The following is a 26,076-nucleotide window of genomic DNA, read 5'->3' as shown; positions in this document are numbered from 1 at the left end:
CGACACTTGGCTCTGCCCCCTCCCCGATTCTTCTACCTCTAAATCACCAGGTGCTGGCAGGTGATAGCGGGTGCTGGCGGGAGAGGAAGAGAGGGGAGCTCTGAGTCCCTTCCTTGTCCTGCCACTGCGTATTGATGATAGGGCCAGCGGATCCAGCACTGGATCCGCTGTCCAATCAAATGTGCCTCGCTAGCAGGGTCGTGCTTTCCCTGCCAGCGAGGCACTTACATAAGTGCCGCTTTCATTGTATTTTGTAATGGGCTTTTTCAGCCCAGCGCTTGGCCCCGTCCCCGGCATTATCCCCCGTTCCCACTGCCTACATGCTGTCTCGGGAGGCACTTGATATCAGTGCCTCCCAATCTAGTTTAATACATTAAAATTATTAGAATAATATAAACAGGATACACATGACACAGAATATGTGTCATATGTATCTTTTTGTATTATTTTAATCATTAATGAATGACAGGGGAGGCACTGCCTCCCCTGACTGCACGTCCCTGCTGCAGTGCCACTCCTAGTTGGGCCAGGTGTTTGTGCCGCACACCTGTGTCATTTAGCTTAGTCATACAGCAACCTTGGTGCACCTATTTTCCATCTTTGCATCATGTGCTGTTTGGGGCATGGTTTTTTAAAGTGCCATCCTGACTGACACTGCCGTATAAGTCCAGGGGTACTGCTGTATTAGTCCAGGGGTACTGCCATATAGGTCCACCAATTGCAGAATTTTTGAAAAATGACAGGGGCGTGCAGGAGATGCTGTCAGTGGACTGAAATTGCGGGCCACTTTCGACATTCAGCCACTGCATGCCACTACTAGATGGGCCAGATGGTTGTGTTGCTTAGCTTAGTCATATAGCAACCTCGGTGCACTTCTTTTTCTTCTTTGCATCATGTGCTATTTGGGGACTATTTTTTAAATCTGCCATCCTGTCTGACACTGCAGTGCCAATCCTAGATGGGCCAGTTGTTTGTGCCACACACTTGTGTTGCTTAGCTTAGTAATACAGCCACCTCGGTGCAACCTTTTGGCCTAAAAACAATATTGTGAGGTGTTTAGAATAGACTGGAAAGGGGTGGTCTTCAGTATGCCGACTGACGGGATCCCGGCGCACAGTATACCGGCGCCGGGATCCCGACAGCCAGCATACCGACACTTATTCTCCCTCGTGGGGTCCACGACCCCCCTGGAGGGAGAATAAAATAGTGTGGCGCGCGTAGCGCGGCGAGCGCAGCGAGCTCGCAAGGGGCTCATTTGCGCTCGCCACACTGTCGGTAAGCCGGCGGTCGGGCTCCCGGCGCCGGTATGCTGGTCGCTGGGAGCCCGACCGCCGGCATATCGTAGTGAACCCACTGGAAAGGAGTGGAAATGAATGTTATTGAGGTTAATAATACCGTAGAGTCAAAATTACCCCAAAATTCTGTGATTTTAGCTGTTTTTATGTTTTTTTCAAAAATCATCCAGATCCAAAACCAAAACACGAAAGGGTAGTTTTGGCAAAACCAACCCAAAACCAAAACAGGAGCGAGGAATTAGAACCAAAACACAAAACACGAAAAGTGCCCGCCGCACATCTCTACTAGTAACTAGCCACACGATTGGCCATAAATCATAAGAATTGTATTTCTATTTTCTTCACAAAATTCTGCAAGTTTTAAATTTTTATGTATTTTGTGAGACAGTGGGTCTGATAGTGTAGGACTGTGTACACGCCCACATGGCACTGACCACACCCACACAGCACTGGTCACAGCTCCTCAGTTTAGGCCCGTAAAACATTTTCAGCCCCAGGCCCATGTGGCACTTCATCCTGCCCTGCCGCTGTCTTGTTTACAGAGATGCCCCTTGCTGGCACCCCAGATCCGCCACATCAGTTGCACCATCGAACTTCTGAGCAATTCTATGGTTGCTCAGAATGTTTGTCGGGGCCAGCCAACTGCGATTTACAATGGCTGGCTAGGACACACCCTGAAAACCAGTGCCAGATTAAGATCCACATGGGCCTGGAGCTGTAATTTATAAAGGGCCTATTGTGTGCCGTTGCAGTGGGTGCGCTGCAGGGCTGTTACTAGTGATATGGGGGTTGTAACCAATGTTGTGGAGGTGTGGTCTGCATAGGGTGTGTGGCCTGTGCCAAAGGGTGTGACTAGCACCTACCTTCAAAAGCAACAACCCCCCTCCTCCCCCACCTCCAGTCCATTCTGCCTTTAATCATGTGGAAATAGCAGCTTCCGCATATTTTAAGGGCAGTATTGGTCACTAAATATGCACCCTCCGTAAAATCTGCCACCTCAGCTCTTGTCAGTGAGTTAAACGCAGTCTGTGAGACTGCACTGGCTACACTGTGACTGGCAGTGACTTCCCATTGGAAGTCCTACCTGTCAGTCACCGGCAGGACAGGCAGTCCCATTGGGAGGTGCTTCCTCCTTTTGGGACTGCCAGTACGGGCTGCAATTAGCAGAGAGCTGGCTTCCTACCCAGCCGGCTTCTATGGGCTGCAGCTGATGAAGTCTATAGAAGCCGGGGTTTTGTGCATGCGCAGTACCACCGCCACTAGTATCGGTCCCGGCACCTATCAGCTACATTGTGCAGGTGCCGGGACCTGGCCAGCTGTGGGGACAAGGCGGCAGGGATCAGGCAGCATGGCCAGTGGCAGCTGCAGCTCCATCCGCCCCATTGTTAATCCGGCCATGCTGAAAACGGTGGAGACACACCTGCATTTTTGTAGCTACCCCCCATTTACATCCCCCAAACAGTCACTACCGGTCACTCACTTTGTGAATAAATCCTCACTGCATTAGCCGTAGCTAATCAGTTGCGGTGCATTCGCAGTGCAGCTACAATGCATGCACAAAAAACACTCCAGTGCGTCCAACATTGTCATTGCATTCACCTCTGAATCAGGCCCAAGGTGTAGAAGAGATTAGAAAATAAACGTCCGACATTTGTAGAATGTATTGTTGATAGCATCATAAATGAAAAGAAGAGCCTTAAGACTTTATGTAATAGCCTGCAAGTTGTTAAAAGCTACTGCATGGGTGACATTTTTCAAACTTCTAAAGAGGTCAAAGTGGAGGTATTGCCCATAGCAACCAATTGAATTCTCTAATTTTAAAAAATGTACAAGCTAAATGATAGTTAGAATCTGAATGGTTGCTATGGGCAACACCTCCGCCTTCCCTCTTTAGAAGTTTTGAGGAATCATCCCCTTATGATTTGTATCAGGGATGTGATTTACTGTGAGAAATCAGTTTGTAAAATATAAATGTTCTTGTTGTTAAGTGCACCTAGTGGTCCTTACCTTGGTGCATACTTGCCTACCCTCCCGGAAGCTGTAGGAGGCTCCTGATATTTGGAGCAGTCCCCCGCAGCCCCGGAAGGGTAGGCGACTCTCCCGCATCCCACCTGCTTCCCAGTGAAGCAGGCAGGATGGTGTAAAAATCACCAGCAATTGCGGGGCCGCAAGAAGGGGACGGGACTAAACAGCTGAAATTAGCCATCTAGCTCCGCCCCTCATTGCGGACCCGCGAATCATGGGTGTTTTCCTGAGTTGGGGCGAGCCTTAAACCTCACCCCTCACCATAGACCCGCAAATCACGGGTGTTTCCTAGTGCTGGGGGCGGGGCCGATGACGAGTCAGTTAGGCCCCGCCCCCGAAGTGACATGTTGCGTCTCCTCTCCGGGCTTCTCCCGGAGAGGAGAATGAAAAAGTCGGTTAGTATGCCTTGGTGATAGAACTAATAATTGGTTCCAATAGTCCAGGAGCATGTGCTTTAATACTCTTGGGCCAATATTTACCAAGAATTCGAGTTTGTCCGATTTGTGTTTTTTTTTTCAAAGTCCCAATCTGGGAATTCACTAAGCACCAATCTCGGCAGTGTTTGGACTATTCATAATGGTTTGATTTGCAAAGTTCCAAAATACGAATGAATAGACCATCGGTCAAACGCGGCTGATATTTTATACAATACTGGCATTCAATATTCATTCGTATTTGGGTGTTAGTTTCTGAGTGCTCAAGTGTGGGTCTGTTTTTTTTCGATTCATTAAAAAAAGCAGCAAAAAAAAAGACCTGCTTTTTCCAGTCGAGTTTGGATAACCATGCAGGGATCAGTGAGATCTGTGCATGGTTATCTATGGGAAAGGGTCTGTTTAGTGTAAAAACTGGAAAAAAAATTGCGTGGGATCCCCCCTCCTAAGCATAACCAGCCTCGGGCTCTTTGAGCCGGTCCTGGTTGAAAAAATATGGGGGAAAAAATGACAGGGGTTCCCCCATATTTAATCAACAAGCACCGGGCTCTGCGCCTGGTCCTGGTTGCAAAAATACGGGGGACAAAAAGCGTAGGGGTCCCCCGTATTTTTGAAACCAGCACCGGGCTCCACTTGCCAGGTACATAATGCCACAGCCGGGGGACACTTTTTTACTGGTCCCTGCGGCCCTGGTATTACATACCCAACTAGTCACCCCTGGTCGGGGTACCCTGGAGGAGTGGGAACCCCTTAAATCAAGGGGTCCCCCCCTCCAGCCACCCAAGGGCCAGGGGTGAAGCCCGAGGCTGTCCCCCCCATCCAAGGGCGGCGGATGGGGGGCTGATAGCCTTTTGAAAAAATGTGAATATTGTTTTTAGTAGCAGTACTACAAGTCCCAGCAAGCCTCCCCCGCAAGCTGGTACTTGGAGAACCACAAGTACCAGCATGCGGTGGAAAACCGGGCCCGCTGGTACCTGTAGTACTACTACTAAAAAAATACCCCCAAAAAAACAGGACACACACACCGTGAAAGTATAAGTTTATTACATACATGCACACCTCCATACACACATACTTACCTATGTTCCTACGAGGCTCGGTCCTCTTCTCCATGTAGAATCCTTGGGGTACCTGTGAAAAAAATTATACTCACATAATCCAGTGTAGAATCAGACCTTTGTATAATCCACGTACTTGGCAAAATAATAAAACGGAAATCCGACCACGCACTGAAAGGGGTCCCATGTTTACACATGGGACCCCTTTCCCCGACTGCCAGGACCCCCCCCTGACTCCTGTCAAAGAGGGTCCCTTCAGCCAATCAGGGAGCGCCACGTCGTGGCACTCTCCTGATTGGCTGTGTGCTCCTGTAGTGTCTGTCAGGCAGCACACGGCACAGATACAATGTAGCACCTATGCGCTCCATTGTAGCCAATGGTGGGAACTTTGCGGTCAGCGGTGAGGTTACTTTCGGTCAACCGCTGACCGCAAAGTTCCCACCATTTGCTACAATGGAGAGCATAGGCGCTACATTGTATCTGTGCCGTGTGCTGCCTGACAGACACTACAGGAGCACACAGCCAATCAGGAGAGTGCCACGACGTGGCGCTCCCTGATTGGCTGAAGGGACCCTCTTTGACAGGAGTCAGGGGGGATCCTGGCAGTCGGGGAAAGGAGTCCCATGTGTAAACATGGGACCCCTTTCAGTGCGTGGTCGGGTTTCCGTTTTATTATTTTGCCAAGTACGTGGATTATACAAAGGTCTGATTCTACACTGGATTATGTGAGTATAATTTTTTTCACAGGTACCCCAAGGATTCTACATGGAGAAGAGGACCGAGCCTCATGGGAACATAGGTAAGTATGTGTGTATGGAGGTGTGCATGTATGTAATAAACTTATACTTTCACGGTGTGTGTCCTGTTTTTTGGGGGTATTTTTTTAGTAGTAGTACTACAGGTACCAGCGGGCCCGGTTTTCCACTGCATGCTGGTACTTGTGGTTCTCCAAGTACCAGCTTGCGGGGGAGGCTTGCTGGGACTTGTAGTACTGCTACTAAAAACAATATTCACATTTTTTCAAAAGGCTATCAGCCCCCCATCCGCCGCCCTTGGATGGGGGGGACAGCCTCAGGCTTCACCCCTGGCCCTTGGGTGGCTGGAGGGGGGGACCCCTTGATTTAAGGGGTTCCCACTCCTCCAGGGTACCCCGGCCAGGGGTGACTAGTTGGGTATGTAATGCCAGGGCCGCAGGGACCAGTATAACAGTGTCCCCCGGCTGTGGCATTATGTACCTGGCTAGTGGAGCCCGGTGCTGGTTTCAAAAATACGGGGGACCCCTACACTTTTTGTCCCCCGTATTTTTGCAACCAGGACCAGGCGCAGAGCCCGGTGCTTGTTGATTAAATATGGGGGAACCCCTGTCATTCCCCCCCCCATATTTTTTCAACCAGGACCGGCTCAAAGAGCCCGAGGCTGGTTGTGCTTAGGAGGGGGGACCCCACGCAATTTTTTTAAGATTTGTTAAGACTTTAATCAACTTTTTAAGGTACACAATGAAGCCCTGCACGGATCTCACAGATCCGGACGGGATTCCTTGTGTTTTGTCAGGCAGTGTTTTACTCATCACTCCCGTAAAACACTGCCTGATATTACGAATCACATCGACATCGGTAAAAACGATTGTGCAAAACTCGGCAGCTTAGTGAATGATCGTATCAGGATTCAAAAAGTTGCAGTAAAATGCACCCGATACCATTCGAGTTCAAACACCCTTCAAAACGGCCAAAACACGAATCTTTGTAAATATACCCCCAGGTTTATATACCTTGTACCTAGAGATGAGCGGGTTCGGTTTCTTTGAATCCGAACCCGCACGAACTTCACTTTTTTTTTCACGGGTCCGAGCGACTCGGATCTTCCCGCCTTGCTCGGTTAACCCGAGCGCGCCCGAACGTCATCATGACGCTGTCGGATTCTCGCGAGACTCGGATTCTATATAAGGAGCCGCGCGTCGCCGCCATTTTCACACGTGCATTGAGATTGATAGGGAGAGGACGTGGCTGGCGTCCTCTCCATTTAGATTAGATTTAGAAGAGAGAGAGAGAGAGAGATTGCTGTGATACTGTAGATTAGAAGAGAGTGCAGAGTGCAGACAGAGTTTAGTGACTGACGACCACAGTGACCAGTGACCACCAGAGACAGTGCAGTTGTTTGTTTTATTTAATATATCCGTTCTCTGCCTGAAAAAAACGATACACAGTCACACAGTGACTCAGTCTGTGTGCACTGCTCAGCCCAGTGTGCTGCACATCAATGTATTGTATATAAAGCTTATAATTGTGGGGGAGACTGGGGAGCACTGCAGGTTGTTATAGCAGGAGCCAGGAGTACATGATAAATAATATTATATTAAAATTAAACAGTGCACACTTTTGCTGCAGGAGTGCCACTGCCAGTGTGACTAGTGGTGACCAGTGCCTGACCACCAGTATATTAGTAGTATTGTATACTATCTCTTTATCAACCAGTCTATATTAGCAGCAGACACAGTACAGTGCGGTAGTTCACGGCTGTGGCTACCTCTGTGTCGGCACTCGGCAGGCAGTCCGTCCATCCATAATTGTATTATATACCACCTAACCGTGGTTTTTTTTTTCTTTCTTTATACCGTCGTCATAGTCATACTAGTTGTTACGAGTATACTACTATCTCTTTATCAACCAGTGTACAGTGCGGTAGTTCACGGCTGTGGCTACCTCTGTGTCGGAACTCGGCAGGCAGTCCGTCCATCCATAATTGTATTATAATATATACCACCTAACCGTGGTTTTTTTTTCGTTCTTTATACCGTCGTCATACTAGTTGTTACGAGTATACTACTATCTCTTTATCAACCAGTGTACAGTGCGGTAGTTCACGGCTGTGGCTACCTCTGTGTCGGAACTCGGCAGGCAGTCCGTCCATCCATAATTGTATTATAATATATACCACCTAACCGTGGTTTTTTTTTCGTTCTTTATACCGTCGTCATACTAGTTGTTACGAGTATACTACTATCTCTTTATCAACCAGTGTACAGTGCGGTAGTTCACGGCTGTGGCTACCTCTGTGTCGGCACTCGGCAGGCAGTCCGTCCAACCATAATTGTATTATATACCACCTAACCGTGGTTTTTTTTTCATTCTTTATACCGTCGTCATACTAGTTGTTACGAGTATACTACTATCTCTTTATCAACCAGTGTACAGTGCGGTAGTTCACGGCTGTGGCTACCTCTGTGTCGGCACTCGGCAGGCAGTCCGTCCAACCATAATTGTATTATATACCACCTAACCGTGGTTTTTTTTTCATTCTTTATACCGTCGTCATACTAGTTGTTACGAGTATACTACTATCTCTTTATAAACCAGTGTACAGTGCGGTAGTTCACGGCTGTGGCTACCTCTGTGTCGGCACTCGGCAGCCCGTCCATAATTGTATATACCAGTGACCTAACCGTGGTTTTTTTTTCTTTCTTTATACATACATACTAGTTACGAGTATACTATCTCTTTATCAACCAGTCTATATATTAGCAGCAGACACAGTACAGTGCGGTAGTTCACGGCTGTGGCTACCTCTGTGTCGGCACTCGGCAGCCCGTCCATAATTGTATATACCAGTGACCTAACCGTGGTTTTTTTTTCTTTCTTTATACATACATACTAGTTACGAGTATACTATCTCTTTATCAACCAGTCTATATATTAGCAGCAGACACAGTACAGTGCGGTAGTTCACGGCTGTGGCTACCTCTGTGTCGGCACTCGGCAGCCCGTCCATAATTGTATATACCAGTGACCTAACCGTGGTTTTTTTTTCTTTCTTTATACATACATACTAGTTACGAGTATACTATCTCTTTATCAACCAGTCTATATATTAGCAGCAGACACAGTACAGTGCGGTAGTTCACGGCTGTGGCTACCTCTGTGTCGGCACTCGGCAGCCCGTCCATAATTGTATATACCAGTGACCTAACCGTGGTTTTTTTTTCTTTCTTTATACATACATACTAGTTACGAGTATACTATCTCTTTATCAACCAGTCTATATATTAGCAGCAGACACAGTACAGTGCGGTAGTTCACGGCTGTGGCTACCTCTGTGTCGGCACTCGGCAGCCCGTCCATAATTGTATATACCAGTGACCTAACCGTGGTTTTTTTTTCTTTCTTTATACATACATACTAGTTACGAGTATACTATCTCTTTATCAACCAGTCTATATATTAGCAGCAGACACAGTACAGTGCGGTAGTTCACGGCTGTGGCTACCTCTGTGTCGGCACTCGGCAGCCCGTCCATAATTGTATATACCAGTGACCTAACCGTGGTTTTTTTTTCTTTCTTTATACATACATACTAGTTACGAGTATACTATCTCTTTATCAACCAGTCTATATATTAGCAGCAGACACAGTACAGTGCGGTAGTTCACGGCTGTGGCTACCTCTGTGTCGGCACTCGGCAGCCCGTCCATAATTGTATACTAGTATCCAATCCATCCATCTGCATTGTTTACCTGAGGTGCCTTTTAGTTGTGCCTATTAAAATATGGAGAACAAAAATGTTGAGGTTCCAAAATTAGGGAAAGATCAAGATCCACTTCCACCTCGTGCTGAAGCTGCTGCCACTAGTCATGGCCGAGACGATGAAATGCCAGCAACGTCGTCTGCCAAGGCCGATGCCCAATGGCATAGTACAGAGCATGTCAAAACCAAAACACCAAATATCAGTAAAAAAAGGACTCCAAAACCTAAAATAAAATTGTCGGAGGAGAAGCGTAAACTTGCCAATATGCCATTTACCACACGGAGTGGCAAGGAACGGCTGAGGCCCTGGCCTATGTTCATGGCTAGTGGTTCAGCTTCACATGAGGATGGAAGCACTCAGCCTCTCGCTAGAAAACTGAAAAGACTCAAGCTGGCAAAAGCACCGCAAAGAACTGTGCGTTCTTTGAAATCCCAAATCCACAAGGAGAGTCCAATTGTGTCGGTTGCGATGCCTGACCTTCCCAACACTGGACGTGAAGAGCATGCGCCTTCCACCATTTGCACGCCCCCTGCAAGTGCTGGAAGGAGCACCCGCAGTCCAGTTCCTGATAGTCAGATTGAAGATGTCAGTGTTGAAGTACACCAGGATGAGGAGGATATGGGTGTTGCTGGCGCTGGGGAGGAAATTGACCAGGAGGATTCTGATGGTGAGGTGGTTTGTTTAAGTCAGGCACCCGGGGAGACACCTGTTGTCCGTGGGAGGAATATGGCCGTTGACATGCCAGGTGAAAATACCAAAAAAATCAGCTCTTCGGTGTGGAGGTATTTCACCAGAAATGCGGACAACAGGTGTCAAGCCGTGTGTTCCCTTTGTCAAGCTGTAATAAGTAGGGGTAAGGACGTTAACCACCTCGGAACATCCTCCCTTATACGTCACCTGCAGCGCATTCATAATAAGTCAGTGACAAGTTCAAAAACTTTGGGTGACAGCGGAAGCAGTCCACTGACCAGTAAATCCCTTCCTCTTGTAACCAAGCTCACGCAAACCACCCCACCAACTCCCTCAGTGTCAATTTCCTCCTTCCCCAGGAATGCCAATAGTCCTGCAGGCCATGTCACTGGCAAGTCTGACGAGTCCTCTCCTGCCTGGGATTCCTCCGATGCATCCTTGCGTGTAACGCCTACTGCTGCTGGCGCTGCTGTTGTTGCCGCTGGGAGTCGATGGTCATCCCAGAGGGGAAGTCGTAAGCCCACTTGTACTACTTCCAGTAAGCAATTGACTGTTCAACAGTCCTTTGCGAGGAAGATGAAATATCACAGCAGTCATCCTACTGCAAAGCGGATAACTGAGTCCTTGACAACTATGTTGGTGTTAGACGTGCGTCCGGTATCCGCCGTTAGTTCACAGGGAACTAGACAATTTATTGAGGCAGTGTGCCCCCGTTACCAAATACCATCTAGGTTCCACTTCTCTAGGCAGGCGATACCGAGAATGTACACGGACGTCAGAAAAAGACTCACCAGTCTCCTAAAAAATGCAGTTGTACCCAATGTCCACTTAACCACGGACATGTGGACAAGTGGAGCAGGGCAGGGTCAGGACTATATGACTGTGACAGCCCACTGGGTAGATGTATGGACTCCCGCCGCAAGAACAGCAGCGGCGGCACCAGTAGCAGCATCTCGCAAACGCCAACTCTTTCCTAGGCAGGCTACGCTTTGTATCACCGCTTTCCAGAATACGCACACAGCTGAAAACCTCTTACGGCAACTGAGGAAGATCATCGCGGAATGGCTTACCCCAATTGGACTCTCCTGTGGATTTGTGGCATCGGACAACGCCAGCAATATTGTGTGTGCATTAAATATGGGCAAATTCCAGCACGTCCCATGTTTTGCACATACCTTGAATTTGGTGGTGCAGAATTTTTTTAAAAACGACAGGGGCGTGCAAGAGATGCTGTCGGTGGCCAGAAAAATTGCGGGACACTTTCGGCGTACAGGCACCACGTACAGAAGACTGGAGCACCACCAAAAACTACTGAACCTGCCCTGCCATCATCTGAAGCAAGAAGTGGTAACGAGGTGGAATTCAACCCTCTATATGCTTCAGAGGTTGGAGGAGCAGCAAAAGGCCATTCAAGCCTATACAATTGAGCACGATATAGGAGATGGAATGCACCTGTCTCAAGTGCAGTGGAGAATGATTTCAACGTTGTGCAAGGTTCTGATGCCCTTTGAACTTGCCACACGTGAAGTCAGTTCAGACACTGCCAGCCTGAGTCAGGTCATTCCCCTCATCAGGCTTTTGCAGAAGAAGCTGGAGGCATTGAAGAAGGAGCTAAAAGGGAGCGATTCCGCTAGGCATGTGGGACTTGTGGATGCAGCCCTTAATTCGCTTAACAAGGATTCACGGGTGGTCAATCTGTTGAAATCAGAGCACTACATTTTGGCCACCGTGCTCGATCCTAGATTTAAAGCCTACCTTGGATCTCTCTTTCCGGCAGACACAGGTCTGCTGGGGTTGAAAGACCTGCTGGTGACAAAATTGTCAAGTCAAGCGGAACGCGACCTGTCAACATCTCCTCCTTCACATTCTCCCGCAACTGGGGGTGCGAGGAAAAGGCTCAGAATTCCGAGCCCACCCGCTGGCGGTGATGCAGGGCAGTCTGGAGCGACTGCTGATGCTGACATCTGGTCCGGACTGAAGGACCTGACAACGATTACGGACATGTCGTCTACTGTCACTGCATATGATTCTCTCAACATTGATAGAATGGTGGAGGATTATATGAGTGACCGCATCCAAGTAGGCACGTCACACAGTCCGTACTTATACTGGCAGGAAAAAGAGGCAATTTGGAGGCCCTTGCACAAACTGGCTTTATTCTACCTAAGTTGCCCTCCCACAAGTGTGTACTCCGAAAGAGTGTTTAGTGCCGCCGCTCACCTTGTCAGCAATCGGCGTACGAGGTTACATCCAGAAAATGTGGAGAAGATGATGTTCATTAAAATGAATTATAATCAATTCCTCCGCGGAGACATTGACCAGCAGCAATTGCCTCCACAAAGTACACAGGGAGCTGAGATGGTGGATTCCAGTGGGGACGAATTGATAATCTGTGAGGAGGGGGATGTACACGGTGATATATCGGAGGGTGAAGATGAGGTGGACATCTTGCCTCTGTAGAGCCAGTTTGTGCAAGGAGAGATTAATTGCTTCTTTTTTGGGGGGGGTCCAAACCAACCCGTCATATCAGTCACAGTCGTGTGGCAGACCCTGTCACTGAAATGATGGGTTGGTTAAAGTGTGCATGTCCTGTTTTGTTTATACAACATAAGGGTGGGTGGGAGGGCCCAAGGATAATTCCATCTTGCACCTCTTTTTTCTTTTCTTTTTCTTTGCATCATGTGCTGATTGGGGAGGGTTTTTTGGAAGGGACATCCTGCGTGACACTGCAGTGCCACTCCTAAATGGGCCCGGTGTTTGTGTCGGCCACTAGGGTCGCTAATCTTACTCACACAGTCAGCTACCTCATTGCGCCTCTTTTTTTCTTTGCGTCATGTGCTGTTTGGGGAGGGTTTTTTGGAAAGGACATCCTGCGTGACACTGCAGTGCCACTCCTAGATGGGCCCGGTGTTTGTGTCGGCCACTAGGGTCGCTAATCTTACTCACACAGCTACCTCATTGCGCCTCTTTTTTTCTTTGCGTCATGTGCTGTTTGGGGAGGGTTTTTTGGAAGGGACATCCTGCGTGACACTGCAGTGCCACTCCTAGATGGGCCCGGTGTTTGTGTCGGCCACTAGGGTCGCTAATCTTACTCACACAGTCAGCTACCTCATTGCGCCTCTTTTTTTCTTTGCGTCATGTGCTGTTTGGGGAGGGTTTTTTGGAAGGGCCATCCTGCGTGACACTGCAGTGCCACTCCTAGATGGGCCCGGTGTTTGTGTCGGCCACTAGGGTCGCTAATCTTACTCACACAGTCAGCTACCTCATTGCGCCTCTTTTTTTCTTTGCGTCATGTGCTGTTTGGGGAGGGTTTTTTGGAAGGGCCATCCTGCGTGACACTGCAGTGCCACTCCTAGATGGGCCCGGTGTTTGTGTCGGCCACTAGGGTCGCTAATCTTACTTACACAGCTACCTCATTGCGCCTCTTTTTTTCTTTGCGTCATGTGCTGTTTGGGGAGGGTTTTTTGGAAGGGACATCCTGCGTGACACTGCAGTGCCACTCCTAGATGGGCCCGGTGTTTGTGTCGGCCACTAGGGTCGCTTATCTTACTCACACAGCGACCTCGGTGCAAATTTTAGGACTAAAAATAATATTGTGAGGTGTGAGGTATTCAGAATAGACTGAAAATGAGTGTAAATTATGGTTTTTGAGGTTAATAATACTTTGGGATCAAAATGACCCCCAAATTCTATGATTTAAGCTGTTTTTTAGTGTTTTTGGAAAAAAACACCCGAATCCAAAACACACCCGAATCCGACAAAAATAATTCGGTGAGGTTTTGCCAAAACGCGTTCGAACCCAAAACACGGCCGCGGAACCGAACCCAAAACCAAAACACAAAACCCGAAAAATTTCAGGCGCTCATCTCTACTTGTACCCTCCTCTAGTGTTTTGCCACATGATGGGCCTAATTCAGAGTTGCAATTGCGATTGTCTAGGCTACAGAACTGCTAGTGCTATCAAGTGAGGCTGCCGCCCAGAAATTAACAGAGCCGCCCACCGGAGCCATCGCAAACTCATTCACACCTGCATATACATTTACAGCCTATATGCAACAACAGTGAACATCGATGGCTACGCAGACTGGCCGCAGCAATAGCGATGCAAGCGCCGTGTTTCTCTGCGTACATGATCGCAGCTGATGTCAGAAACACACCCCGAAAACCAGCCATGACACGCCTGCGTTATTGCCACCACTCCCGGTTCCCACCCCCAAACGGTCCCTTACTGTCACTCACTCTGCAAAGAAATCCTCACTGCGAGCGGAGTTGCAAAGGCACCTTTACACATGCGCAGTCTGCCGGCAATCGCTCAACTGCCAAAACATCAGCATAGCGTACAACTCGGAATTAGACCTTAAATGCTAGTGTGACGTTTCCCAATAAAGGCTCCAGTTATTGGGGGAGATTTATCAAACTTTGGAGAGAGAGAAAGTGGAGAGAGATAAATTACCAGCCAATCAGCTACTGTCATTTTACTATGTTAGAAAAATGACAGAAGCTGATTGGTTGGTACTTTATCTCTCCAAGTTTTGATATATCTCCCTGATTGTGTGCTGTGATTTATCCTTTCTTGCCTTATCCATAGTACTATGGGGTCTATTCATGAAGCAGTGAAAAGGGAAAAGGGGTACGGGTCATTGGGTCGACTCAACTTAGGTCGACAGTCATCAGGTCGGCCACTGAAGGTTGACATGGGCATTAGGCCGACATGTACTAGTTTTTAGACTTTTTTTGTGTCGTTTTCTTCGTAAAGTGACGGGGAACCCCAATTAGTGCACCGCCATACTTCGGGCAAGGTGCCTCGCTATACACAGGTTACCTTTCCAATCGTAGTCCACGTGGATCGTCAAGTATGGAAAAATCCCAAAAATGAACAAAAAATTGAAAACTCATGTCGACCTTTTCACTTGTTGACCTAGTACATGTCGACCTAATGACCATGTCGACCTACTGACTACGTTGCCTTAATGCATGTCGACCTTCAGTGGTCGACCTAATGACTGTCGACCTAAACTGTGTCGACCCAACGACCGTATCCCTGGAGAAGTGAGCCCATGGCAACCAATCAGCTGCTCTGTACAATTGTATAGTATGCAAATTATAAATGTTACTTCAATGCTAATTGGTTGCCATGGGCAACTTCTCCACTGGCTCATTTCTCCAGTCTATTCACTGCTTCATGAATAGACCTATACCTTACTGTGACCACCAAGAACAATACCTTAGGGGGTCATTCCAACCCGATCGCTCGCTGCAGTTTGTCGCGTCGCAGTGATCGGGTCGGAACCGCACATGCGCCGGCGCATGGCAGTCGTCGCTGCCTAGCGATCGCCTCTGAGACAGAGGCGGTCGCTGGGCGGGAGGGGGCTGGACGGCGACTTTAAGCCGCCGTTTAGGAGGCACAGTCCGGCCAACGCAGGCGTGGCCGGACCGTTGGCCGGACCATTGACATCTCACGCAGCCGCTGCGGCCAGCGGAAGCGACAAACAACTCCCGGCCAGCCGCAGGAGCTGCGCTGGCCGGGAGTTACTCCTGAAATACAAAAGCATCACCGCTGTGCAATGCTTTTGTATTTGTGCGGGGGGAAGGGGAGGGGGAGGCGGCATCTGACATGTGGGGCGGACTAGCCCTGTGCTGGGCATCCCCCGCACGTCAGGGAAGCTACGATCAACTTGGAATGACCCCCTTAGTCATTATCTGCTACTTTATGTAAGCAGTTGTCATCAAGCGTTTCTTTTCTCATTTATGTAGAGTGAGCTATTTCATTTCATCCAGCTGAATGCAGTGTTAATAAAGCATTGTGCATGACCCAAGACCTCTCTACTTGCCATATACAACCTACGTGTCTCCTGCCTGGGCATCAGTACGGGTATAGTATGGCATCAGGGGTGTAGTATGATATGCCGGCGGTCGAGCTCCCGGCGACCAGCATACCGGCGCTGGGAGCCCGACCACCGACATACCAACAGTGTGGCGAGCGCAAATGAGCCCCTTGCGGGCTCGCTGCACTCGCCACGCTGCGGGCACGGTGGCGCTATTTTATTCTTCCTCCAGGGGGGTCGTGGACCCCCACGAGGGAGAATAAGTGTCGGTATGCCGGCTGTCGGGATTCCGGCGCCGGTATACTGTGCACCGGGATCCCGACAGCCAGCATACTGAAGACCACCCCATCAGTACAACTAAATGTAAGATCTGCTCTTTAAACAGCCTTCACTCCCTGACGGATTCAGGCAGCATATTATAAAACTCACATTTGGGAGCCTTGTTCCATTGTGTGTCAGCACAATAATATAATTCTGAACTCTGTCCACTTCCTACGTAATATTTTCCTTTTTCTATAAAGGCTTAGCTTACAGATAGTTAGCGCATGTTGTGACTGCTAAGCAAAATGGGCTAAACATGATTATGAATAACACTATTGTAACTTACATCTGTGTTTTCCTATTTATTTCCCGCAGAGACATGTGTTCGGATGGTTTTAAAGATGCTTGGATTAAGCTCCTGCTCAACCAGTGCCCATACGCTCACCGAGCCGGACCACTCCAGCACACTAGGGATACCCGCCTTGGATGCTGACACCCAGCGATATGTCCTGGCCCTCCCAGAAGCAGAGACTTGGCGCAAGCACAGACTGGGTTTGACTCAGGGTTCTCACTCTTGCACCCTCTTGGAACCAGACACTATTTCAGAAACGTTGGTGTCACGCACAGCAAGTTACGATGCCTTGTACGACCTCCGAGCACGGGAGACGGAGACTAACTTTCCCTTTGAAGGGAACAGCATGTTTGAGGTGGCCACTGGAGTGGACTCTGAGTTTCCATTGAGTCCCCATGTGATAAAGAGGAGAAGAGGAGGCCTGATAGAGCAGAAGGATATCATAAAAGCTCACGAGGCACATAAGATGCAAAGCACACCCCAGGCACGGCGGAAAGAGTGGGAGTAAGTACAATCAGTTCTGTGGGATAGATTGGGAACCTAACAGTCCTCCCTTAGAAACTAATGACACAGTAATATAACGTGTCTTTTTGTTGCTTTTCTTTCTGTATTCCTCTACTGCTGTGCTAAGTGATTGACTTAGTAGTATGAAATCTGTAACACATCTATTCATTAAATGGACATTTAAAGGAGAAATACACACATGAAACAAAGTGGGAGTTCATGTTAAGAAACACATACTGTACACACAGTTACTTCATTTTATCTCATCTAAGACAATTATGGCCTCATTTCAAAATGTTACATCTTGGCTATTCCATATCATCATAGACTGATGATTTATAATGGATGCAGGGCACACAGGCCCCTGGGCTCCACACTGTAAGCCATGCACGAGGAGCATGCTTCTCTCTACTACTAGGCCTGCTGGCAAGTGGCTCTCTCTGTAGCTGGCACCATTTTTCTAGTAGTGTCTACGGAAAGATGTCAACACACATTGAATGCAAAGACTCTGGCACTCTGTCAGAACCTCTCTGTATGTGTACCATCTTCCCGAACATTACCGAGTAGATGGCCCCAGCCAGAGAAGGTAGGGGGTCCACTGTATGGAGCAGAGGGAGCTGCTTGCACACGGACCCCCCCCACACACACACACACACACACACACACACACACACACACACACACAAGAAGGTAAAAGGACAACCAAGTGAGGGTGTCTGTACAGCCCACAGAGAACATATAAGTGAGTAGGTAATGAGAAACCTTCACTGTTCACACGTTGCCAAATCTTACAGCCATTAGGGTTATTTCTGGTTATAAGATTCGCTCTATAGGGCAAATTTATTAAAATCAGATTTTGTACATGTCACTTCTGATCAGCTGCCTGCCGTGGAAAGCCTTTGATTTCAGCAGAAGAGAGGAGGCAGATTATAAGTGCAGAGGGCATAAGTGGAAGAATGAATGGGTGGTGTGAGAAGGGCAAGAGAAAATTTGAGCTGTGGGGAAAAAGTGAGTGGTGAGGACTAATGGTAGACGCTTGAGGGATAGATATAAGAGAGGTAAAAGGAGTCAGACAGACATACAAATGGGGAGAAATAAAGGACACGCTTGATGAAGAGATATAAACACATAATATTAGCAAGAGACATAGATGGAAAAAGGCATGGACACACACACCGGGGACACACGCACATGGGCAAAAAGAGGGGGTTCATAGAGATGTACACATTTGTGAGAGGAAAATGGGGGCGCTGGAGTAGTGACATAAGCTAGTACTGCTCACAAACAGGAGAAATCCTGCTGCTGCAATATGAAAAAAACATGCATTCCTTAAATGGCCACTGCTAATAATAATAATAATAATAATAATAGATAATAATAACAACTTCCCTATAAACTTATCAATGTTAGAAGCATCCAGCCTCCTACAATCAGTGAGTGTGCTCCTCTAGTATGACAGCAGGGGGAGGAGCAGCTACAGAGATGCCAAGGAAACACTGGAAGGCGTAGAGGTGACATATGAAGGTGCAGTATGTACGTAGGGAGATCTGTGTTTAACATGTCCCATTGCCGCCCCCACCCTCAGTGTAACAAGGGCCCTGTTCTTGTGTCCTTACCAGCTGATAGCACCTGGAACACCTGCTCCACCGAATTCACCCACCCTACACCCCTGCAGACTGGGGCCTTATCAGGTTTGTTAGCAAACCAAAAAAGAGATTTACATTTGGGTGTGGTGTGTTCAAACTGAAATCTAAATTGCAGTGTAGAAATTAAGCAGCCAGTATACACAGACACAATATAGCCATACTTGCCTACCCTCCCAGAACGGCCGGGAGGCTCCCTAAAATCCGGTGGCGCTCCTGGCCCCCTGGAAAGGTCGGCAAGTGTCCCGCATCCTCCGTCATCCCACGTACACCCTCATCGGCTACCCACAATGGAGCACCAGTGGGCGGTCCAAAAGGGACCTTATGACGCTAATTGCGCTGAATCGCATCATCAAAGCTCCACCCCTGCTATCCAGTGTTTCCTAGGCACTGGATAGCCGGGGGCAGAGCCACAATGATGCATCGTGCTGATACACCCTCCAGACACGCCCCTTACCACCGGACACCTAATTTTTTCTAATCGAGCTGCCCCCTCCCGGAGAAGGGGGCAGCAATGTCAGCAGGTATGAATATAACCCACCCAAATCTAACTCTCTCTGCACATGTTACTTCTGCCTTACCTACAGTGCAACATGGTTTTTCCCAATTGCTAACTTTTTTGGTTTGCTAACAAACTTGAATAACCCTCTTTATGCCTAAACTGAATACAGCAAGCAAAAGAAAGCAAATCTGACATACAGTATAATACCACCCACAAATTGGCAGTAATATGCTCATCTGTGTTATTATGTCACTTGTATTATGCCAGCAGTATCACTATTTTATGAATGTGGTGTGCCCATTGGCAATGATATATATATATAGTACTAGTAGAAATATCTAGCAATGAGCATAACAGTAGTACTTTGTCACATACAGTATACCCCTACCAGTCCAAATATGCCCTTCATTGTATATATACAATCATATAAAGCTATTTCAGAGGCAATTCTTTTCTTACCAATTTTATTTCAGTGTATATCAAAGCTTAACAAATTCTGTGTTATCTGTAAGTGAAGTTTATTACTAAATAATTATGTAAAATTCTTTAATGGAGAATGCTGTTCTGTTGACTTACAGTACTTATACAACGTTTTATATTTGTTTCCTGAAAACAGCTGTCAGCTACTGCCCTCGCTTGTTCTGTCCCTGGTTCAGAGCCTAAGCACTTGATATCTCTATTAATCTTGATAACTTGTTTAAAACAATAATATATATCAAAATGCTTTTAGGATGTGTGCTTTTATATTGAGAACAAAAGTCAGAGGTGACCTCTGATTTCAATCACAGCAGGGGTGCACGTTTATTTTTAACTGGGTGGAGTTTGCATGTTCTTCTCGATACTTCTGGATTCTCCAGTTCTTCCCAGAGCCCAAATACATACTGATGGGTTATTGGCTAGTGCATAAAATAGACCCTAGTGTATGTGGCAATTTAATTAGATAAGTTCCACTGGGGCAGGGTTCTGATTTGAAAGATAATTATTCTCTATATACAGTAGTACTGCTAAGGATGTCATACTGTAATTTGCTAAAGATTAACAGTAACTTAACACGCCACTCATGTATAACACAATGTATTATTTTCTAATTATGATATTATTTGGATGATAAAGAAAAAAAAAATATTATTTTTTGTTTGTAATACCCTTCAACAATTTTTGTAATTGTTTGTTTTTTATCCAGTGTGTAAATGGTATAGTTGGTAAACTTTTTATGAACAGTAGTAACAGTACATGATGCTAGTGTATTACTGAAGAGAATTAGAAACTGTTCTGTAATGAAAATTTACTGGAATCTCACAAATAGTATTTAGAGTTGTGCGTGAACTCCCCGTGTTTTGGTTTTGGTTGTGGTTCCAATTCATTATCATGTTTTGGTTTGGCAAAACCACCTTCAAGTGTTTTGGTTCGAATTTTGTATTTTGGTTGGTAAAAAATCAATAAAAAAAAATCAATAATCATTGATAAAATAAAACAGATAAAATCTTGTAATTTTAGCAACCCAAAAACCCCAAATTTGGATTTAAAAACTGAAGATCCAAACCTGGACTTGGGTTGGATTGGATATTCTCGGGAGATCAGGACCGGGTTTTGCTTCAGTTCGGATTCACAAAATTCGGGTGGGTTCGGACTTCTGGAAATTCTCTAATAATATCATTGTTACTAGTTAATGTTTTCATATTTTGAGGGTAATTTAATTTCTCCCTCCACTTTCATACATCCCAGTGGTTCCCTAACTATCTCAGCTCACAGTGCCTTTCTGTCTCAGAAATTCTTTCATGTTGCCCCCAGGCCAAGAGAAATAACAGTTCCGTTTATTAAGCAGTTAAGTCCAACCAACTTAGCAATTAACAATTATTTATAGCCTACAATTTAATAGTTGTTTGAAGTAATAAACAATACATTCAACGAAAATATATATTTTTACAGGGCTACCACATCAGATTGCACTACTTATGTTAGTACTTATTGTGAGATACAGCTTTAGTCTGGTAGCCCTGCATAGACTGATTTTTTAATGATCCCCACAAGATTATTGACCTTGCGACACTCAATAAAAAGACTAAGGGGTCTATTCATGAAGCAGTGAAAAGTGTGGAGAAGTGAGCCTGTGGAGAAGTTACCCATGGCAACCAATCATCTGCTCCATACAATTGCATAGTATGCAAATTATAAATGTTACTTCACGGCTGATTGGTTGCCATGGGCGACTTCTCCACTTGCTCACTTCTCCACACTTTTCACTGCTTCATGAATAGACCCCGAAATACATCCATGAATAGCTGGCCCGATAACATTCTTCCAGGGTTAGATATTGTTGTCACTTAGGAAGCTACTATGAGCACCATGCTTGGCGCTTGAGGGGTTAATGCACACTACTGATCACAATACAATTTTTTTTCTGGTGTGACCTGTCCAGATACCTCTGCAGCATGTCTACACTGCATACTGATGTGTAGAACAGTGGTTATAAACTCCAGTCCTCAAGCATACCTCCCAACATTTACAAACCCAAAAGAGGGACTCCCACGCGTGCAACCGAAAAGGTGGTATGGCCTATATGAAAGGAGGTGTGGCCTCGTGGCAGTGCCACGATCGCGAGTCACGCCCCCATTTACCGTCACTGAAGGGGGCATGGACAGCTGCTGGCATGCCTCGAGTACCTCTGTCTCCACTGAATAGAGCAGCGAGTGACAGGAGTCTCTTAACTGCCACCACCGCGGGACACTGCGGCCCGCAGGTGGGACGGCGGGACAGTCCCCCAAAAAACTCTGGATCAGTAATTATCCCACCGGCTTCCACAAAAAGAAGTCCTCAAAACGTGACCTGGTTAGTTTCACTGAGTGCTGGATTTGAGAGCGATTGTAATTATAGAATACATAATATAACCTCCAATCTCTGGAGTAGCTTCACAGGTCATGTTTTCAGGATTTCTGTCTATGGAAATAGGTTGGATAATTACTGATCCAGCAAATTATATTAGCACCTTTTCAGGATTAAAGAAGTCCAGAAAACAAGGCATGGTGTGGGTACTTGAGGATTGGTGTTGGAAACCACTGGCGTAGAATAAGTATATGAGTTCTGTCATCTGACCTGACAATCAGTGATTTTTCAAGCAAAGTATTCTCAAAATTCTGAGCTACTATTAAGGTGAAATTTTGGCATGTCTAACAGTGCTCCTGTGAGTTCTCTGTGCTGCACAGTTTGTTAGGGAACCGCTGATACATGCACTTATTAGGGCTGATTCATAATTGTATGCTGGAGCGATTTTTCAGTTTGACTTTTTTTTCTGAGCGCCACAAGAGCCGCACTGCACATATGGAGATCAGGCCTGTATTCAAGCATCAAACAGATTTCATGGGCAGGATATAATGACGCCCGAGTTCGGCGGCCGTGCCGGATGCCGGCCGAACTCGGAATTTTTTTTTATTAAAGGGACAATCACTTACAAGGCAAAACCATGCCTTGTAAGTAGAGATGAGCAGGCTCAGTTCTCCGAGATCCGAACCCCCCCGAACTTCACCTATTTTACACGGTTCCGAGGCAGCCTCGGATCTTCCCGCCTTGCTCTGTTAACCCGAACGTGCCCGAACGTCATCATCCCGCTGTCGGATTCTCGCGAGATTCGTATTCTATATAAAGAGCCGCGCGTCGCCGCCATTTTCACTTGTGCATTGGAGATTGAACGGAGAGGACGTGGCTGCGTTCTCTCCCTGAAAAGCTCCGTAATCTGTACTCCGTGTGCTGCAAATATCTGTGCTCAGTGTGCTGCAAATATCTGTGCTCAGTGTGCTGAAAATATCTACGTTCTCTGCCTGAAAATGCTCCATATCTGTGCTCAGCTCTCTGTCAAGTATACTATCTCTGTGCTGGATTATTGTGAGCAGTATATAGTAGGACAGTGCAGCATTTTGGTGACCAGCAGTATACATATATAGGGCCTCATTCCGAGTTGTTCGCTCGCAAGCTGCTTTTAGCAGCTTTACACACGCTAAGCCGCCGCCTACTGGGAGTGAATCTTAGCTTCTTAAAATTGCGAACGAAAGATTCTCAAAATTGCGATTACACACCTCTTAGCAGTTTCTGAGTAGCTTCAAACTTACTCGGCATCTGCGATCAGTTCAGTGCTTGTCGTTCCTGGTTTGACGTCACAAACACACCCAGCGTTCGCCCAGACACTCCTCCGTTTCTCCAGCCACTCCCGCGTTTTTCCCAGAAACGGTAGCGTTTTTTCACACACTCCCATAAAACGGCCAGTTTCCGCCCAGAAACACCCACTTCCTGTCAATCACATTACGATCAGCAGAATGAAGAAAAAACCTTGTAATGCCGTGAGTAAAATACCTAACTGCATAGCAAATTTACTTGGCGCAGTCGCACTGCGGACATTGCGCATGCGCATTCGCGACTAATCGCTCCGTTGCGAAAAAAAATAATGAGCGAACAACTCGGAATGACCCCCATAGTACAGTACAGTAGGCCATTGCTGTATCTTGCAGCTCTGTGTCAAGTATACTATCTCTGTGCTGCATTATTGTGAGCGGTATATATATAGTAGGACAGTGCAGCATTTTGGTGACCAGCAGTATACATATATAGTACAGTACAGTAGGCCATTGCTGTATCTTGCAGCTCTGTGTCAAGTATACTATCTCTGTGCTGCATTATTGTGAGCAGTATATAGTAGGACAGTGCAGCATTTTGGTGACCAGCAGTATACATATATAGTACAGTAGGTCATTGCTGTATCTTGCAGCTCTGTGTCAAGTATACTATCTCTGTGCTGCATTGTTGTGAGCAGTATATAGTAGGACAGTGCAGCATTTTGGTGACCAGCAGTATACATATATAGTACAGTACAGTAGGCCATTGCTGTATCTTGCAGCTCTGTGTCAAGTATACTATCTCTGTGCTGCATTATTGTGAGCAGTATACAGTAGGACAGTGCAGCATTTTGGTGACCAGCAGTATACATATATAGTACAGTACAGTACAGTAGGCCATTGCTGTATCTTGCAGCTCTGTGTCAAGTATACTATCTCTGTGCTGCATTATTGTGATCAGTATATAGTAGGACAGTGCAGCATTTTGGTGACCAGCAGTATACATATATAGTACAGTACAGTAGGCCATTGCTGTATCTTGCAGCTCTGTGTCAAGTATACTATCTCTGTGCTGCATTATTGTGAGCGGTATATATATAGTAGGACAGTGCAGCATTTTGGTGACCAGCAGTATACATATATAGTACAGTACAGTAGGCCATTGCTGTATCTTGCAGCTCTGTGTCAAGTATACTATCTCTGTGCTGCATTATTGTGAGCAGTATATAGTAGGACAGTGCAGCATTTTGGTGACCAGCAGTATACATATATAGTACAGTAGGTCATTGCTGTATCTTGCAGCTCTGTGTCAAGTATACTATCTCTGTGCTGCATTGTTGTGAGCAGTATATAGTAGGACAGTGCAGCATTTTGGTGACCAGCAGTATACATATATAGTACAGTACAGTAGGCCATTGCTGTATCTTGCAGCTCTGTGTCAAGTATACTATCTCTGTGCTGCATTATTGTGAGCAGTATACAGTAGGACAGTGCAGCATTTTGGTGACCAGCAGTATACATATATAGTACAGTACAGTACAGTAGGCCATTGCTGTATCTTGCAGCTCTGTGTCAAGTATACTATCTCTGTGCTGCATTATTGTGATCAGTATATAGTAGGACAGTGTAGCATTTTGGTGACCAGCAGTATACATATATAGTACAGTACTGTAGGCCATTGCTGTATCTTGCAGCTCTGTGTCAAGTATACGATCTCTGTGCTGCATTATTGTGAGCAGTATATAGTAGGACAGTGCAGCATTTTGGTGACCAGCAGTATACATATAGTACAGTACAGTAGGCCATTGCTGTATCTTGCAGCTCTGTGTCACTTCTAGTATCCTGATCAGTGCTCAATATCTGCTGCATTGTTGTGACCAGTATGTATACTGTACTGTGCGACGTGTGTTATACACCTGGTGATTTTATACACCTGGTGATTTTATACATCCTGTAATCTGTACTGAGCGATGTGTGAGATACACCTGGGGATTATACACCCTATATACTGTACTGTGTGATGTGTGAGATACACCTGGGGATTATACACTAGAGATGTGCACTTGAAATTTTTCGGGTTTTGTGTTTTGGTTTTGGGTTCGGTTCCGCGGCCGTGTTTTGGGTTCGACCGCGTTTTGGCAAAACCTCACCGAATTTTTTTTGTCGGATTCGGGTGTGTTTTGGATTCGGGTGTTTTTTTCAAAAAACACTAAAAAACAGCTTAAATCATAGAATTTGGGGGTCATTTTGATCCCAAAGTATTATTAACCTCAAAAACCATAATTTCCACTCATTTTCAGTCTATTCTGAATACCTCACACCTCACAATATTATTTTTAGTCCTAAAATTTGCACCGAGGTCGCTGGATGACTAAGCTAAGCGACCCTAGTGGCCGACACAAACACCGGGCCCATCTAGGAGTGTCACTGCAGTGTCACGCAGGATGGCCCTTCCAAAAAACACTCCCCAAACAGCACATGACGCAAAGAAAAAAAGAGGCGCAATGAGGTAGCTGTGTGAGTAAGATAAGCGACCCTAGTGGCCGACACAAACACCGGGCCCATCTAGGAGTGGCACTGCAGTGTCACGCAGGATGGCCCTTCCAAAAAACACTCCCCAAACAGCACATGACGCAAAGAAAAAAAGAGGCGCAATGAGGTAGCTGTGTGAGTAAGCTAAGCGACCCTAGTGGCCGACACAAACACCTGGCCCATCTAGGAGTGGCACTGCAGTGTCACGCAGGATGGCCCTTCCTAAAAACACTCCCCAAACAGCACATGACGCAAAGAAAAAAAGAGGCGCAATGAGGTAGCTGTGTGAGTAAGATAAGCGACCCTAGTGGCCGACACAAACACCGGGCCCATCTAG

At 46.6% G+C, this 26,076-nt stretch overlaps 1 protein-coding gene across 7 annotated transcripts in view; it reads left to right on the top strand.

Moving 5' to 3' along the window:
* CACNA1E (calcium voltage-gated channel subunit alpha1 E) overlaps positions 1-26,076 on the top strand; it is a 1,569,892-nt gene that overhangs the window by 412,250 nt on the left and 1,131,566 nt on the right. For all 7 annotated transcript variants that reach the window (XM_063939782.1, XM_063939783.1, XM_063939789.1 and 4 more), the window contains exon 2: positions 16,479-16,959. In XM_063939782.1, coding sequence (XP_063795852.1) covers positions 16,493-16,959 — 467 coding nt within the window. In that variant the 5' untranslated portion in view covers positions 16,479-16,492. The remainder of the gene's footprint in view (positions 1-16,478; positions 16,960-26,076) is intronic.

This window comes from Pseudophryne corroboree, chromosome 9 (genome assembly GCF_028390025.1).
Source record: "Pseudophryne corroboree isolate aPseCor3 chromosome 9, aPseCor3.hap2, whole genome shotgun sequence".
Classification (NCBI taxonomy): domain Eukaryota; kingdom Metazoa; phylum Chordata; class Amphibia; order Anura; family Myobatrachidae; genus Pseudophryne; species Pseudophryne corroboree.
This window is presented reverse-complemented; position numbering and strand designations above follow the sequence as displayed.